Genomic DNA, 19456 nt, shown 5'->3' with positions numbered 1-19456 from the left:
ACAAATACAGATAGGGATGTTTTAGTCTAATCATACAATTTTGTAGTTAATAATAATAATAATAGTAATAATAATAATAATAATAATAATAATAATAATAATAATAATAATAATAATAATAATAATAATAATAATAATAATAATTAAATTAATAAAAAAAAACTAGTATTATTTAGATCGAGGCAGGGTCAGCAGCTGACCTCCGGGCTGCGCAGCCGCAGAAGGGGTTTGCTCTTCTGACCACGTGACACGAACACGTGGTATCATCATCACACTCCCACAACCCACCGCGGCTCAGAGAGATCACTACTGTGACTGTATCCAGGAAGCGGTGTCAAATCCAAGGTGAGTGGTGGCGACGTTTACATGAAATAATCTGATAAATATGTGATATTATTATCTCCGTGTGTTATTATTATTACGTGCGGTAGAGAGAGAATGTGTGTAAGTTACATGTCAGCTCTCCGTGATGTAGGAGGACTTGTTGTTACACAGTAGAAGACATTATTAACCGCTGCTGTCTGTCTGTCACCACCATGATGGGGCTTAAGTCAGGTCATGACGGTGAGCTCACTTTAGTTAGTTAGCTAGTTTGCAATGTACAGTTTCTTCGTCAAATGTATATACTCTTTTTTTAGACCCTTTTTGTATCACAAACAGTACTGTATTCATAAATCTGGTATGTCATAAATGTATAGATCTAATATTTTCCACGGAGAGAGGGGGAGAGAGAGAATGAATGAATGAATGAGAACTTTATTTAACAGATTGCAGAATGGGTACAATACAGTACGGCTCAATACATACAATTGTTAAGGGGATGCAGACCTGAGAAAGACGTTTGTCTTGTTTCCATCAGGGTCCCCCATTTTCAATTCATATAGACATTTATGACATACACAACATACATGACATTTATGGAGGGGGAGATAGAGGAGGGGGAGAGAGGGAGAGGGAGGGGGAGAGAGGGAGAGGGAGGGGGGAGAGAGGGGGAGAGAGAGAGAGGGGAGAGAGAGAGGGGGGGGGAGAGAGAGAGCGAGAGAGGGGGGGAGAGAGAGAGAGAGAGAGAGAGAGAGAGAGAGGGGGGGGGCAGAGAGATGGAGGGAGAGGGAGAGAGAGAGGGGGGAGAGGGAGAGAGAGAGGGGGGAGAGGGAGGGGGAGAGTGAGAGAGGGGGGCAGAGAGATGGAGGGGGAGAGGGAGAGAGAGATGTAGCAGTACTGTATCTGTAATGTATGTCATTATGTTATGATGAATTGAAAATGGGAGACCCTGATGTAAACAAGACGAAAGTATTTCTCTGGTCTGCATCCCCTTAACAATTGTGTGTATTGAGCCGTACTGTATTATTGTACCCATTCTGCAATCTGTTAATAAAGTTTTCAATCAATCAATCAGACTAGTGTCAAGACACCATCGTATTGCTAATAACATTTTGAATCAATCAATCAATCAATCAATCAATCAATGCTTGTTTGTGATTTAGTCCCAATTTACAAATAATCTGAATCTGGATGCAGACCAGAGAGAGACTTTCATCTTGTTTACATCAGGGTCCCCCATTTTCAATTAATCATAAAAGGTAGCTAAATCATACGGCTTTTATAGTTGTTGATAATCCGATTTAGTGATACAATTAAAGGTGTGATCGTGAATCTATGAATGTCCACCACTAACGTTACATCCCTGCTCATCCAGTGTTCTGATGACGTGCTTTGCCCTACAATATGGCGCAGGGCCATGGTTGTCATTTAACACTTTCAGTGCCTTTGATTAACGTTGATTTACCCTGTTGAATGCCACCATCCACTTCAATGTTAGCATTAAAAAACGTCTAATCTATGTTTTAAATTATGTGTCTAATCTGCCTGTCGCTTATCAATGACTCGTTTGCAGTCAACATTGTCGAAACGGATTGTTTTTGTATCGGTTCATTTTCGTTTTATAGCATTTTGAAAAGCCCTCGTTTTCAAGGAAAATATAAAGATTCCATGATAAAAGACATTTACTGGAATATTCTAGAATACACAAAAACGTTGTCATTTTTCGGCCTATTTATGAATCGTTTTCAAATAAACGCTAGATTATCGATAGTATGTGTGTATGTATGCACGCTATAGAAGCGAGCTGAAAAATCGATTATCTTATTTCCTCATCAGCGATCACAGCCAAACAGCCACATCACACATAGGGGACATGCTGTTATCTCAGCGAATACAGCTCTGATTACCCCAAGACTGGTAACATAGACTCCTTACCTTAGATCAGATGTTCTCCAAAAAGATTATTCCAATTCCTGATCGCCATTCCAAATATCGATCACGCTTATTGATTGATTATTGGCTGCTGTAAATATATATTCCAGGCTGATTTCCGTCCCGCGATCACTTCCATGTTCATCAGACGGCTCGCCAGCACAAGGAGCCAGTTGGCTCCACCCCTACAGATCTACAGATCCCAGGTCAGTCTAAGCGACTGACCTGCAGTTACACAGGGATAGACGATAGGGGGCGCTTTTATCCAATCTGAGCTCCTGTAGGGGCTGGTGTACCAACGGGAGACTCGGTTGATGAAATATGAATTCAGATCACTAATAAAAAAATAAAACTATTTGTCGTCGTGGGCACTCAATGGGGGGGGGGCTGATAAAACGAGATATGTCGTCCGTGGCACTGAAAGGGTTAATGATACATTTAATCACCTGCTATTTTGATTACAACCACCTGTTCTTCAGTGATCGAATACTATGAATATAGTAACGATAAACCCTTGTTAGTTTATGAACATTTTGTCTTTTTTGTTTTAGTTTGATGTTGTTTTTTGTTAACCTTTTATTTATCCAGGCAAGCAATTAAGAACAAATTCTAACCTAACGTTGCGTTGAGGGAAATGTCCCCCATTTTACGAATTCTTCCTGTGCCCCCGGACAGTTCAGTCGGTACATCCCAGTGACATAAATGGTAAATGGCTGCATTTATATAGCGGCTTTTATCCAAAGCGCTTTACAATTTGTTCCTCACATTTTACCCATTCACTCACACACGTAGGCGACCAATGCAAGGTGCCAACCCCAATTAGGGGTCAAAGTGTCTTGCTCAAGGACACTTCGACACGCTGCCCAGGAGGAGTGGGAATCGAACCGGGAACCTCCGGTTTGAGCAGACGACTGCTCTACCTCTCGAGCCATTGTCGCCACCCGGATCGGAGGGGTTCTCCCTGATTTTTTTTAGCTTCATGAGACACTGGTTTCACAGATACTGTCCTTTGGTGCAGGAAAGAACATTATGTGAATTCTTAAAATGAGTGGCATTCCCCTTTAACCCTTCCACTGCCACACGACAGCCGGTTAACCCTTTCACTGTGACAATACAGAAGGTTAGCCCTTTGCTATCACACAACCGACGACGATGATCCGCGGAGCTAATGATAGTAAAGGGTTAACCTTTCTGCCGTGTGGCAGTGAAAGGGTTAATAACTAACCTTGGCCCCAACTATTTTTAATGTCCTCGTGATTCATTTCCACATGGTAACATTATCAAAAAAGGATTTATCACCACTGGTTATGTCTCATTTGATTGGCTTGGCTGCCAGCCCATGTTGCTTGAATTGAATACATTGAATTTGTTAGGTTTATTTGTTTATTTTAAGGATCCCCCATTAGTCTACACCCATGGGTGAAAGACTATTCTTCCTGGGGTCCGAACACATAACTTACAACATTACAGTACATTATTACAGTAATAAAAAAACAATAAAAACATACACACTTTAGCCTAAGTACAATATCTTTAAAATCTCAAATTTTATTTTAATATCTTTAAAAACGCAAAAAAAAACACACAAAGGCTCCAGCCACAAATACAATACTAACTAACTAACCTAACAATACTAACTAAATAAATCAGTAACTCTACTGTATTTCATTATTCATAACCGCATTTTTCAACTTTTTCTTAAAAAGTAAATTAGTTGCTGATCATCATTATCTTCACAGCCAGGTATACAATTCCAGTTTGCAGCAGCTCTCCCTCTCTCCACATTACGCTTCTCTTAAGTGCACTTGTTCTTGGTATTCACGGCGGCCCTCTGGTGTTTTGGCAGCATGGCTCTTCACCGGCTCTTCCAGTTGTCGTCCCTGCTGCGTTCAGCGCTGACCGTGACGCTGCGCCGCCACATCGGTGTCTCCGCCGTTCTCTTCAACCGCGCCAGGGACATGGACCCGATCCAGAAACTCTTCCTGGACAAGATCCGCGACTACAGCGTCAAGAGCAGGTCAGTAGCCCTTCTCTGTGATACTTGTACAACGAACGGTTGGGGCAGAAGAACCAGCCCTTCATGGTAAATCTAGGTTGGTTGGCTATGGGCTAGGAAGTGACTATATATGTACTATATGTATATCACTCGGTGCATCCCAGTCACGAAAGGGGCTAGTCAGTCGGTACGTAGCCCACGTCTCGGTTTCTGTGCTAGTAGGCTTGCCGTGGTAGTCTGTGATTCCGGAAGGGTTGGGGTACCGTTCACATTTGAACCGGTACCGGTACCTGTGAATCGATACCGGTAACCTTTTTCTGTACTTTAGTCTAAAAAAATGTAATCTACCTACCTCGGTTGTAAAAAATGTGTCCAAACTTCCAATTATTTATTATCATTTTTATTTATTTTGGAACAATTTGTTAATATATATATAATATTGCAGCGAGCGTTGTCTGCATCTAGCGTTGTAAAGTGTAACCACACTTGCGACTGTTTTCAGCTTGCCATCGCCCCCGACTGCTTTGTTGTTGTTGAATCAAGGCAAATCCTAGGTAAGCGTGTATTGTGAGCGTTGACGTGAACGTGCGGCACACTTAATTAAATTGTTTTTTACAGTACCGGAATGTGGCACCGGTGGATCTCACGTGAATTGGTACTCGGTAGTACCGATGCGATTCCGTCGGTACCCTTAAAAGTACCGGATTCGGTACCCAGCCCTACCAGCGCCCTCACCAGTGTATGCTTTTTTAACGTTTTTTTATAGAAATAAAACCCATTTAGTTAATTTTCAGTGCCCACATAAAAAACATTATTATAGTAAAATACTAAACGTGTTATCAAGCGTGTAAATCGGACATTATAAACTGAACGTGCTGGCTGCTGACGGCAGCTATTTTTAGGTTTCACCTTTTCCTTCACGAAGGAGAGACGGAAGCTCTAGAGACGAGAGCGGAGGATTCTGAAATATTTCTTCATTTTAAAATGAGAGAAAGCAGAGAAATGACAGGAGAAACCCTCCCTTAATAAACCGAACCCACTATGTTATCCCTGCAGATTTCAGACCGTTCAAAGTACAAAACTGTCCCTGGGTCGCGTCCAGACCACCTTGCTCCGTTACATTAGGTTGTCACTAGTGATGCACGATATATATATGCTGATCTGGCAGTTTTTTTTACACATCGGTATCAGTCCGATATCAAGATAGGGCCGATATAAAACAAAAAAATTAAATAATTTTTTTTTCTTTTTTAAATCCTTTTTTTTCTTTTTACATGTTTTGGCCTTAAATAGTTTCAAAATGTCAGTCATTTCTGAAAATAAGTTGCAAAAGTAAAAAAAATTAAGCGTTTTGGAAAATAGCTCTTTATTTGATTATCATAAAAAAGTGTTTTCTATACAGAGATATCGACATCGGTAAATATTGGTATCGGCCAGAACACCAATGTTAACACATTGACCGCCGGGGGTTGTGCCCATCTCATACCCCTCTCTGCCACCGTTAAAAGCCTATGGAGATGTTTACCTTCTTTGCAGGCCTATAACTTTTTAAATTGTATTGCTATATTGACATTACTATGGCCCATTCAACATCGATTATCTATCGTTCCGGATGTGGGAACGTTATACTTTTTCATTCATACATTGTTGTGTTAATACCTTCGAGAATATAAGTATGTTTTTAATCTTTTCTGCCGTAATTCCAAAAAACGCTAGTTATAGGCCCAAAACGCATAATGATAGATTATCGATTGCAGTTTCTTTCCCATACACGCTATATTAAAAAATTCATATGTATATGATCGGTATACATTATGCTTCATCATGCGTGGAGGAAAGGGGGGGGGGGGGGGGGGGGTCGTTTATAATTCCTTGCTCATCAGTAACGGCTTTATGTAGTATGGGTGATATATTGATCAGATGGTTTGCAGTGAAATGAATAAACAATCGGGCTGAAAATAACGTTACTGTCCCCTTACCGTGGGCCAATGAGACTGGCGGTGAAAGACTGGTTGTGACGCCGTGTCCCGGGATAACCTTTTAGATGCCTGGCTCAGAGAGGTCGTGGGAGAGTCTAAATATAGTTTCACAACAAGGCAAGGATCACTTGCTAGAGAGAGACCAGTAGCACCAACACAGAGGCTCAGCCTCCCTGTCCCTCTCTCTACGTTCAATGATTTTAAGTAGCAAAACGTTACACTGTAAAAACAAACTGGATAGTTGATGATTATAAACATTAGCCGAAATATTCTAAAATCGTTAAGTCTGCTATAAGCCATTCTCCCTTTCTGTGTGTTTCGAAAGACCAGATGAGGTCAGAGGAGTTTGATAGTATTTACTGAGGATGGCCAGATAATGTTGTTATTTAAACATTAAAAATATAATACATAATAAATGTATACAACATATGTTTTTTTCTTTTTTATATGTTTATGCAACATATGATATTAAAAATAAAATACAATATAACAAAATAAAATATAGTATATAAAAACACAATAACTGATATAAGGTGAGATGAGTGAGCAGTAGAGTGTTCTCATTGCCTCATACTCTAACACATCCTTTACTTTATTCATAACAAAAATACTCTTGGACATCTTTTTTTTTTAACTCTTGTAGAGTCCAGTAAGGGCCGCTTGTTTCCCCAGAGCTGGTGACGGACGTAGAGAGGGAGCGCCACGTCTCCGCTCCTTCCCGTCTCCGCTAGTAGTAATGATAATAACATTCTTTTTTTTAAACAACGCTACAAAGTCCTTCACAGAGAACAGTAATTTAAAAAGTTCCACTATGTATAGTGTAGGGCTGACCTTCGATATTTTTTTTTTGGAATTCGAAGCTTTGGGGCCGAGATTCGATTTTAATTCGTTAACAAAATTATTATTATAATTTTTTTAATAATCGAATTTTATTTTCATATTCGAATCCCATGCCCATCGAACGAAGCTTCGAAGTATTTAAGACAGCCCTAGTATAGTGTATAGTATATAGTGTATGCACCCTGGACTAGTTGACTCTGTGAAAGCCTCTGGTGCAGAGGTGAGTGTCTCACGGTTCCGTCTGTGCCCGCCGTCCTCCTCATCCCAGGGCCAGCGCCGGGGGCATCGTGGACGGAGGCGCCGCCTACCAGAAGACCGTCTCCGACGAGACGAGCAAGCTGCAGAGGCTATACGGCGACGGAGACCTCACCCGCTTCCCCGACTTCAAATTCACAGGTCAGTTTGGGAGTCGAGAGAGGAGTGGAATCTCACGCCGTGTTCCTTGAAAGTCGATGATATCTATAGTTCCAAGCTTCATTCATAACGTTACCGTTCGAATTCTAAATCAACTTTAGAATATTTTTTTTTTTATGAGTCTATTCATTCCGTTTAAACTAGGGATGCTCGATATTGGCTTTTTTACCGATACCGATATTGTCCAACTCTTAATTTCCGATACCGATATCAACCGATACCGATATATGCAGGGTTCCCCCCCCCCAAAAAACGGAATCATTTCAGGTAATTAACATTACATATCTCTTGTTGTGGAATTACCACAACAGTATGCAAACTTTTGACAATAAATAAAATCATTTTTATTTGAAAACCGATAGATATTTTCCGATATCACATTCTAATGCCAATATCTGCCGATAATATCGGTAGGCCGATAATATCGGACATCCCTAGTTGAAACCAATGGGGTTTTTCTTCACAGTTGCAGATAAAGATTAGGCTACACTAATATTATAGTATTATAGTATGACTCATCATAAAAATGTAAATAAAACATGTATCATAAATGATTGTAGCCTATCTGCATCCGCTTGGCGCTCCATCCAAGACGTCACCATCACTTTCGTACTAACCGTGCCCTCATTGGATTATTTATGTTGACGAAACTGACGAGTTATATTCATTAAAGAAAGTTGATTTAATAAAAAATAAAAGTCTTTTAATCAGATTAATCACTTTATTCAAATTGAGGATTTTGTTTGAGGATTTATTTTTTTATGATTGTCATAAAATATGACTACAGACATTCGAAGCTTCATTCGAAAACTTCAATAGAAGCTTCGAATGTAAAAAAAATACATTCGGTACAGCCCTAATAAATATCTTTCTCTATCTATCTCGTTTCAGAGCCCAAGCTTGATGACGCGGCCAAGTGAAGATTCTCCACGTTGTCAGTCTCTCCTACATGTCGACACTTATGTTCTATTTAATAAAATGATATTGGATTGAAATACGTCTGTGGTTTGTTCATTTTAAAGGAACACACCAACATTATGGGAAATGTGTTCCAGAGTCGGACAAGAAGATAGATGGATACCAGTTTCCTCTCTGTGCGTTCAGTAGAAGGCTATCCGGCTGTAAACTAGCCTAGCTTAGCATAAATGAATGGAAGCGGATATGGACCAGCTAGCCTAGCTGAAAACTCCGGGGAGGGGTGATTTTGGCCAACATAGGCAAACATAGGCAAACATAGTTTGCAGCCGGATAGCTTTCTACTTTCTGGAACTCTCTTTAGCCTCATCATAAGTATGAAAAGAAATACACGTCTGGATTAGACTTTTAAAATCAAAGTGTTTTTTAATAGAAAACCTTTTTTATTTGATGCATCATTCAAAATAATAAAACTCTCAGCAAATCCATTCACACGCAGTCCAAAGACATACACTCGGTTTGATAAAACACAGAACGTAGCACAAAAATATAGACGGGAGGAAAATAAAAACTAAAAGTAAGGCAAATTCTTTACAAAAGAGATCAGTTGAAAGAAAAAAGGCACAAGGTCTATATAGAACTCCATGCAGGCACATCGGGGGGGGGGGGGGGGTGCGGGGCTGGTCCCAATAGGCTGGAGTAGCTTCCTGTCCTCCATGTTGGCCCTTTTTCAGAAACGGCCCTTATTTTTGGCCCCAAGTTCACTTCCTGTCGTAGCGGTCACTAAATATACGTTTCAAAAGTGGCGATTAATGTTAAAAAAAAGTGTTATTCCCTGTCGCTGTGTTTTGTTAATGTCGACAGGAAAATACGTTTGGTCAAAACTGTTCCCTAGCAACATGATTTTTATTATGATTTTATTTCATTTAACAAGGGTTTGGTCACGGGTGCATAAGGTAGAATCTGTAAACGGCGTCAAACTGTGACCTCTTTAAGGCAGAGGAGCCCTGCTTGCACTGCGCTTAGATAAAATAAAAGATAATAATTACATCACAGATTCTACCTTTTGAATAGAATCCTGGTCCCAGTGATGCCATGGTGCTGAATTTCACCAGTGGTGTCAAGGAAACTTATATATAATAATAACTTATCAAATATATATATATTTATATTTGATTTTTTATTGTACATTGTACTGCAACAGGAAGTACACTTGGGTCCAAGCTGTTGCCTGGCAACAAGGCAACACAATTCCACTGAAACTCTATACACTCCGCGGATGCGGAGCTAATGATGGAGCATCGCCGTCGGTTGTGTGATAGTAAAGGGTTAACCTGTCGTGTGGCAGTGAAAGGGTTAAAACACCAAATTGTTTTTGTAGATGCAGTATTTCTCAGCAACCCTTGTCCCTAATGTACATAACGGTCACAGGCGGCCATGTTGGAAGACCGAGAACTACACAAAACACTCCAGGCAAGGTCCTCTATTGCTTTTTAAAGAGGCACTCCACCCAAATCTACTTTTTGAAGTTGTAATCCTGTAAGAGGTAGATATTTACCCCCCATTCTCGTTTCACGAGTTTCAATCTATATGACCTCTAGTTAAGAGACCAGGAGGACAAGGCAACACAAACACATCGGGTTGCACTGAGGGTTAATAGATTCAATTAATTTAATCGACAGTCATGTCTCTCTCTCTCTCTATATATATATATATATATATATATATATATATATATATATATACATATATGAAATAATCGACAATTATATATGTTTACAGGAACATTATACAAATCTTTAAATCGTCCTTCGGCAAATGCAATTCGATCAAGTAGTTCGATGTCAAATCAGTTCAAATGTCAAAACTCATTGGAAATGGGGAAAATAAGTTTCTGCAGGATTACAAACTAAAAGGTGATTTCGATGGGATTCCGGTCAAATGAGTTTTCTTGGATGCCACATGCAGGCGATTCTGTTTCTCCTTACAGCCTCGAGGAAACCACTCCGCACAATTGGTATTCGTTCCCCTTATGGCTTTAAGATAATAACTGCTAGTGGAATATGACTGCTCCTTTTTATATCTCCAAACAGTCACTTATATAGTAGTATAACCAACGTTTTGACGGAAGAATCTCACAAATAACCAGTCAGTCTTTGGTAAAACACAAACTGTAGGTAGTTCATGATTTTGGCCAGCAGGGGGAGGGAGCGGGCAGTTTTTGTAGAACTCCCTTCGGTCCACATGGATGATCCAGAAAAAAGACCGCCTGAAACGCCAGCTTTTCACCACCAGAGGGGAGTATAGTGCCATATAACTGCTTAAAGGGATAGTTCAGATTTTTAAGAAGCCTCTGGCATACAGGGAGGCGCCTTAAGTCCTTCCTTTTGGAAATCATTGGGGGCAGGAAGCCCCCTCAGTGTCTTCCACTAGTATTGCTAGCAAATGCCAACATCTTTTGTGTGTCCAATATATAAAAGAAACGCACTAACACTGCAGCAAGTGCATTTTTGGGTTGGACTTAAAACGACTCCCAGTATGCGACAAATCAGAGACTTATATATATATATATTCTATGCCTTTAATCACAGATAAACAGCGCGCTTCATTGGCAAGGACGACCCACATTATACCCGCAGTTTTTGTAGAACTCTCTTCGGTCCACAACATGGATGATCCAGAAAAAAAGACCAGCCTGAAACGCCAGCTTTTCACCACCAGAGGGGAGTATGGTGCCATATTATAACTGCTTAAAGGGATAGTTCAAATTTTTTAAGAACCTAGTGGTCATTAGGTACTAGTAGCCTGTCTGTCTGTCCTCCGACAGCCTCGAACCGCGGACCCTCCTCCGCTCACCAGCACCATGTGACCACGTACGGTAAAAACACCACGGTCTTGTCCACCCCGAAAAAGGGTCCGCTTCAGGGGGGGGGGGGGCGAGGTGGAGGGTGTTTAACGTTATAGGAGTGAGTTTACACACCAGGGGGGGGGGGGGGGGGGGGGGGGTGACCGCTGCGAGGTTCTTCAACCTCACCGCGTTTTGGCACCGATTATTATTATATAGGAGGTGGTGGGTCTCTGAGGAAGGCTGCGCGCTCAGAGCATGAAGGACTGGGTGTGTTTGAAATCCTAGGGCAGAGAGACAGAGAGACAGAGAGACAGAGAGAGAGAGAGACAGAGAGACAGAGAGAGAGACAGAGACAGACACAGAGAGAGAGACAGAGAGAGAGAGACAGACACAGAGAGAGAGACAGAGAGAGAGAATCTATTAATGAATCAGAATAATGTTTATTATCAAGAGGACAAAACAACACCTAGACTAATACAAATAAATATAGAAATTTAAACAATTTAATTTAAAGGTGCTATACAGATAACATTTTTATGTAGAGTAATCGTTTTTTTGTGTGTGTGTGTGACTACTACCATACCGTCTTTATACCTGTATCACTACATATTAATATTACAACTCTGTACCTACATCTGATTATACACTATTACTCCGTACTAGTACTGATTTATATATCGTATACCAGTTTAAATCACCTGTATATTACTATTGCACTTTACTGTTACATTTGCACTCTGGTTGGATGCCAAACTTCGTTCCATTCTACAGGACTGTATAGTGACAACACATTTGAATCTAATAATCTAATCTATTATCTTTAAAAGGTGCTATAGACAACATTAAGCCACTAGATGTCGCACTAGAGCACCTGTATGTAATTTATCCAATCGGGTGCATTGTGCACTGCGGATGTATTATTTATACAAATTTATGCAAATCTTCAAATTTGCTATAATTGGCACGATAAATAAATATATCTTGAAGAAAGAGATAATAATAAGTAGTATTGACGTTTTCCAGTCCACAAATACAAGCTTTGTCATGAACTGTAATCGTTCACATTAGTAAAAAAAACAAAACAAAACAACAATGTGGTGGCGGCTCTCGATTTCAAATGCCATTTTGCCGTCACGTCCCACGGAACCCAACCTGAGCGTGACGTAAGAGCAAAATGGCCGGTTATGATCCCCCTTCAGAAATGCACCGGCATTAATTTGGGTAATGTGTTCGATGCTGACGCTCAAGTCAGCATTTTCATACTCGCCGTCACTCCTCACTGTCCATCAACACAAATAAGGAGGGAGGGAGGGAGGGAGGGAGGCGGAGGAGAAGGAAAGGGGGGGAGGGAGAGAGAGAGCGACAGGAAGAGTCAAAGGGAGGGAGAGAAAGCCAGGGAGGCGGAGAAGGAGAAGGAAAGAGGGAGGGAGAGGAACAGTCAAAGGGAGGGAGAGAAAGCGAGGGAGGCGGAGAAGGAAAGAGGGAGGGAGAGGAACAGTCAAAGGGAGGGAGAGAAAGCGAGGGAGGGAGGGAGGCGGAGAAGGAAAGAGGGGGAGGGAGAGAGAGAGCGACAGGAAGAGTCAAAGGGAGGGAGAGAAAGCGAGGGAGAAGGAGAAGGAAAGAGGGGGAGGGAGAGAGAGAGCGACAGGAAGAGTCAAAGGGAGGGAGAGAAAGCGAGGGAGAAGGAGAAGGAAAGAGGGAGGGAGAGGAACAGTCAAAGGGAGGGAGAGAAAGCGAGGGAGGGAGGGAGGCGGAGAAGGAAAGAGGGGGAGGGAGAGAGAGAGCGACAGGAAGAGTCAAAGAAGGGAGGGAGGGAGAGAGAGGGGTGGAGGGAAAGACATCACTTACTTCTTGTGGAGGAGGTACGTAGTTGACGTTGGACCTGGGAGACAAGAGATGTCATAATGAGCACACAGGACATCTTGACACCACGCGTCCGCCCACACACACGCCAAGAGCCCCAGCAAGCAGCAGGACAGGACAGCTGTCAAATCATCCCTTATATATATATATATTTGTAACAGTTATACGGTTTCATTTTTATTATTATTATTATTTTTTTATCTACTTTTTCTCCTTATTTTCTGTAGTTTTCCTCCCATCCCAATTGTAGTCATTATGCCAATTCCCCCCTCCCCTTCCTGGTCGTTGCGCGCATGTGCCCCCCCACTGGTCGGTCTAGGGAGCCCTGAAGTCTATCACATGCTTCCTCCGAGACATAGGAGACAGCCAGCAGCCTCTTTTCACCTGCCAGCGCGGACTCTCATTGGTGAGGTGTAACGTGTGGGAGGTCACACTACCCTCACCATCTCCCTCCCTCCCTCGCTGTGCAGGCGCCCTGACCGACCTGTAGGAGTCGCTGTTTACAACGACCAGAACACCACCCCACCGGCTTCCCTCCCGCTGACTCTGCCAATTGAGTCAGTATGACGGCCGGCCCAAGCCGGAGGCACCGCTGACAGCCGGATTCGATACCAGTGTCTCTGCGGTGGTAGACAGACGCGTAGTCCGCTGTGCTACCCGGCCGCCCTCGTTTTTATTATTATTAACCTTTTCAGGTGTGAGTTCACAGAATTTAGAGAATAAGAATTATCTCTCTCTCTCTCTCCCTCTCTCACTCGTATATAAGAAATATATGAATACATTATATAACAAATGCAAAATAAATACGCACAATTATTTATTGATTATTTCGTGTGCTGGTGGGTGTATTGTTTGTTTTCTCTGTACCGTGTCAGCTGTTCGCACAAAGGAAGCCCCCCCCCCCCCCTGTGAATGACAAAATGATCTGAGTGGGAATCTAACTTGATTAATAAAGAAAAGTAAATTAGTAAAGATCAATAGGGATCTAATCAATAGCCTCCAGGGACAGCTGTGTCAAAATCAGCCTCCCCAGAATCCCCCACGACTCAGACCAGAGCACTGAGCCAAGGAAGGAGTCTGCACAGTGCACACATCTTTATTTAGTGAGTGTAAGTGTGTGTGAGTGTGAGTGTGTGTGAGTGTGTGAGAGTGAGAGTGTGAGAGTGAGTGTGAGTGAGTGAGTGAGTGAGAGAGAGTGAGAGAGAGAGAGAAGAGAGAGAGAGAGAGAGAGAGAGAACTAGCAACTGGAGACAAACTCAAAGTTTCAAAGGTCCAAAAAAGCATTTGAGACGGATGCATTCACGCACATGCGCTCACACACACACACACACACACACACACACACAAATGTGCGTTGGTATGAACTATATTTGTGAGAACACTGTATTGACATTTATTCCCTAAAGCCCCAAACCCTAGCATTCATCTTAACCTAACTCCTTCCAACCCCAACTAACTCATTCTAACCCCAACTAACTCCTCCCAACCCCAACTAACTCATTCTACCCCCAACTAACTCCTTCCAACCCCAACTAACTCATTCTAACCCTAACTAACTCATTCTAACCCTAACTAACTCATTCTAACCCCAACTAACTCATTCTAACTCCAACTAACTCATTCTAACCCTAACTTATTCTAACCCCAACTAACTCATTCTAACCCTAACTAACTCATTCTAACCCCAACTAACTCATTCTAACTCCAACTAACTCATTCTAACCCTAACTTATTCTAACCCCAACTAACTCATTCTAACCCTAACTAACTCCTTCCAACCCCAACTAACTCATTCTAACCCCAACTAACTCATTCTAACTCCAACTAACTCATTCTAACCCTAACTAACTCATTCTACCCCCAACTAACTCATTCTAACTCCAACTAACTCATTCTAACCCTAACTTATTCTAACCCCAACTAACTCATTCTAACCCTAACTAACTCCTTCCAACCCCAACTAACTCATTCTAACCCCAACTAACTCATTCTAACCCTAACTAACTCCTTCCAACCCCAACTAACTCATTCTAACCCCAACTAACTCATTCTAACTCCAACTAACTCATTCTAACCCTAACTAACTCATTCTACCCCCAACTAACTCCTTCCAACCCCAACTAACTCATTCTAACCCCAACTAACTCATTCTAACTCCAACTAACTCATTCTAACCCTAACTTATTCTAACCCCAACTAACTCATTCTAACCCTAACTAACTCCTTCCAACCCCAACTAACTCATTCTAACCCCAACTAACTCCTTCTAACCCCAACTAACTCATTCTAACCCCAACTAACTCCTTCCAACCCCAACTAACTCATTCTAACCCTAACTAACTCATTCTAACCCTAACTAACTCATTCTAACACTAACTAACTCATTATAACCCCAACTAACTCATTATAACCCTAACTAACTCATTATAACCCTAACTAACTCATTATAACACTAACTAACTCATTATAACCCTAGCTAACTCATTATAACCCTAACTAACTCATTATAACACTAACTAACTAATTATAACACTAACTAACTCATTATAACCCTAACTAATTATAACACTAACTAACTCATTATAACCCTAACTAACTCATTCTAACACTAACTAACTCATTATAACACTAACAGAATCAGAAAGGTCTTTATTGCCAAGTAGTTTTCACATACAAGGAATTGTATTTGGTTGTTTTTGGTGCGACATTGACGGACAGACAATCACGGTGGAATAAAAAATAAAAAGGTGGAATAAAAAATAAAAAGGTGGAATAAAATAAAATGGAATTTAAACTAATTGAACATAGAATCACAATAGAATATAATTATAAAATAAAAATAGGAATAGGCCAGGGCTGTACAACTGTACATGATGTGGTCAGGTATATAGTATACTGTAATTAGAATACAAATAACAATATTTATTACAGGATGGAATATTCTAATATTCTAACCCTAACTAACTCATTATATAAATAATTAAAAAGGAATGAATAACCCCAAATTGTCCTCACAAGAAAAGGAGGCGGTCAAGAGTTAGTCCTCACAATTACAGCTATGCAAGCGCACACACACTCACACACACACACACACATATACACACCAACCAGAGCTATGCAAGCGCACACACACTCACACACACACACACCAACCAGAGCTATGCAAGCGCACACACACACACACACACACACACACACACACACACACACACACACACACACACACACACACACACACACACACACACACACACACACACACACACACACACACACACACACACACACACACACACACACACACACACACACACACACACACACACACACACACACACACACACACACACACACACACACACACCAGTGTGTGCCTCCAGAGACCGACTGCATCTGTCTCTCTCGCTATCTGTCCACCACTCTACCTCCTCACTTAGTGGTTAAAACTGCGACAGTGATGACCATACAAGGGTTTATTTGTGGCAGCCCATCACACAATGTGACACAAGACCCACCACAAATAGATTTCCTCAAAGATTAACTTGGAAGTGGCTTTGGATCAAAGCGTTCAGCTAGATGACTAAATGTAAATGACACGAGTTCCCCATTAATGGCACTTCTTTTTTCAACTGCAGATTATGTCTGTCTGTCTGTCTGTCTGTCTGTCTGTCTGTCTGTCTGTCTGTCTGTCTGTCTGTCTGCTGCTGAAGTCCAGTCGCCGATCACAGAAATGCCAACAACCACTGATCTATTTAAAAAAAGTGATATTTTGAGAATAGTTCTTTTTTTGTGCCCTTTCCTGAGAAATACCCCCATTATTATCACCTACTTTGGTGCCACTTACTATAATCTATACGATAAATGTATAGAGACAAAGATTTATATCAGATTGTAAAGGTAGGTCAATTATAGGGGTGTAACGATGCATCGATTAATCGAAATGCATTGATTCGAATGTGTTAGAATCGATGCATCGATTATTGTTTTTATTGACCTATAGTCCATTCATGCTGAGTGAATCAGTTCCCCCAGCCACATTTGTGTATATAAATTTTGGGGAATTAACTGATCGAAAATTTATCTAATCGAATCGTGGTCAAATGAAGAGATTTCACGATGCATTGAATCGTCGCCTGAATAATCGCAATCGAATCGAATCGTTGTGAGGTCGCATCATTACACCCCTAGTCAATTATACTTCACAAATAAAAAGGGTTGCCCCTTACATCCCTGAAGGGTAATAAAAACATTAATAAACTGAGTCTAGGTGGTTTATCCTCCATGACTACATCCCTGAAGGGTAATAAAAACATTAATAAACTGAGTCTAGGTGGTTTATCCTCCATGACTACATCCCTGAAGGGTAATAAAAACATTAATAAACTGAGTCTAGGTGGTTTATCCTCCATGACTACATCCTGAATGGTAATAAAAACATTGATAAACTGAGTCTAGGTGGTTTATCCTCCATGACTACATCCTGAAGGGTAATAAAAACATTAATAAACTGAGTCTAGGTGGTTTATCCTCCATGACTACATCCTGAAGGGTAATAAAAACATTAATAAACTGAGTCTAGGTGGTTTATCCTCCATGACTACATCCCTGAAGGGTAATAAAAACATTGATAAACTGAGTCTAGGTGGTTTATCCTCCATGACTACATCCTGAAGGGTAATAAAAACATTAATAAACTGAGTCTAGGTAGTTTATCCTCCATGACTACATCCTGCATGGTAATAAAAACATTAATAAACTGAGTCTAGGTGGTTTATCCTCCATGACTACATCCTGAAGGGTAATAAAAACATTGATAAACTGAGTCTAGGTGGTTTATCCTCCATGACTACATCCTGAAGGGTAATAAAAACATTAATAAACTGAGTCTAGGTGGTTTATCCTCCATGACTACATCCTGAAGGGTAATACAAACATTAATAAACTGAGTCTAGGTGGTTTATCCTCCATGACTACACCCTGCGTTCAGACTCACATGTCCTCTGTTCTGTCCAGGTTCTGACTGCTGATCTGGGCTGCGCCGTGACACTGAGGGATCCAAAATGACCTATGGGGGGGTCAAGGGTCAATTTGAATGGATTCAAAAAGGTCAAAGTTCAATTGATGTTTACACTGCACACGCCATGCCGTTATGGGGTTCTAGAGCGCCAGCGGGAAAACGCTGTGCAGCAGACATGCGCAACCCAATCAAAATGCAAGAGAATTGTGGTCTTTTAGCCAATCAAAATGATGGGGGGGACAAGGTGAGAGCCAATCACATGCAGCAGCAGCAGCAGCAGCAGCCAGGCAGGCAGACTGTAAATCACCTGGACACATATTTATATATCAAAAATGAACTATGGTAAAAAACCTATAGTATTTCTGTGTTGTTGTTGTTTATTTCCATTACACACTGCGGAAATGTGCCACAGAAATATGATTCTGAGGGCGGGATCCACACCTCTGCACACCTCCCTACACCTCTCCACACCTCCCTACACCTCCCTACACCTCTCTACACCTCTCCACACCTCCCTACTCCTCTCCACACCTCCCTACACCTCCCTACACCTCTCTACACCTCCCTACACCTCTCCACACCTCCCTACTCCTCTCCACACCTCCCTACACCTCTCTACACCTCCCTACACCTCTCCACACCTCCCTACACCTCTCTACACCTCCCTACACCTCCCTACACCTCTCTACACCTCCCTACACCTCTCCACACCTCCCTACACCTCTCTACACCTCCCTACACCTCCCTACACCTCTCTACACCTCCCTACACCTCTCCACACCTCCCTACACCTCCCTACACCTCTCTACACCTCCCTACACCTCTCCACACCTCCCTACTCCTCTCCACACCTCCCTACACCTCCCTACACCTCTCTACACCTCTCCACACCTCCCTACACCTCTCTACACCTCCCTACACCTCCCTACACCTCTCTACACCTCCCTACACCTCTCCACACCTCCCTACTCCTCCCCACACCTCCCTACACCTCCCTACACCTCCCTACACCTCCCTACACCTCTCCACACCTCCCTACTCCTCCCCACACCTCCCTACACCTCCCTACACCTCCCTACACATCTCTACACCTCCCTACTCCTCCCCACACCTCCCTACACCTCCCTACACCTCCCTACACCTCCCTACACCTCCCTACACCTCTCTACACATCTCTACACCTCCCTACACCTCTCCACACCTCCCTACTCCTCTCCACACCTCCCTACTCCTCTCCACACCTCCCTACACCTCTCCACACCTCCCTACACCTCCCTACATCTCTCCACACCTCCCTACACCTCCCGACACCTGCCTACGCCGTCCATCCA

At 42.0% G+C, this 19456-nt stretch overlaps 1 protein-coding gene and 1 long non-coding RNA gene across 2 annotated transcripts; one reads left to right on the top strand and one right to left on the bottom strand.

The window, feature by feature from the left end:
- Window positions 1-256: 256 nt before the first annotated feature.
- On the top strand, window positions 257-8477 carry atp5pf (ATP synthase peripheral stalk subunit F6). The gene is made up of 4 exons (XM_084318888.1): window positions 257-345; window positions 4100-4270; window positions 7337-7464; window positions 8374-8477. Exons 2-4 carry the CDS (start codon window positions 4101-4103, stop codon window positions 8400-8402), a joined length of 327 nt encoding a protein of 108 aa, XP_084175014.1. The 5' UTR covers window positions 257-345; window position 4100; the 3' UTR covers window positions 8403-8477.
- A 332-nt stretch (window positions 8478-8809) lies between these two features.
- On the bottom strand, window positions 8810-18175 carry LOC311232154. Its single transcript, XR_014619922.1, has 3 exons — window positions 18102-18175; window positions 13094-13127; window positions 8810-11526 (listed from the first exon to the last, which is right to left on the bottom strand). It is a non-coding gene; the product is annotated as an uncharacterized lncRNA (long non-coding RNA).
- Between the last annotated feature and the right edge of the window lie 1281 nt (window positions 18176-19456).

The sequence above is a fragment of the Notolepis coatsorum genome (genome assembly GCF_963971535.1).
Source record: "Notolepis coatsorum genome assembly, chromosome: 1".
Lineage (NCBI taxonomy): Eukaryota > Metazoa > Chordata > Actinopteri > Aulopiformes > Paralepididae > Notolepis > Notolepis coatsorum.
Note: the sequence above shows the minus strand (reverse complement) of the source record. Positions and strands in the feature narration are given on the sequence as shown.

What these genes read in the sequence shown, in the direction of transcription:
- atp5pf (XM_084318888.1), top strand. Translation starts at nt 4,101, where the DNA reads ATGGCTCTTCACCGGCTCTTCCAGTTGTCGTCCCTGCTGCGTTCAGCG. An exon ending in GACTACAGCGTCAAGAGCAG is followed by an intron (nt 4,271 to 7,336) that starts GTCAGTAGCCCT and finishes TCCTCATCCCAG; the next exon opens with GGCCAGCGCCGGGGGCATCG. An exon ending in CCCCGACTTCAAATTCACAG is followed by an intron (nt 7,465 to 8,373) that starts GTCAGTTTGGGA and finishes ATCTCGTTTCAG; the next exon opens with AGCCCAAGCTTGATGACGCG.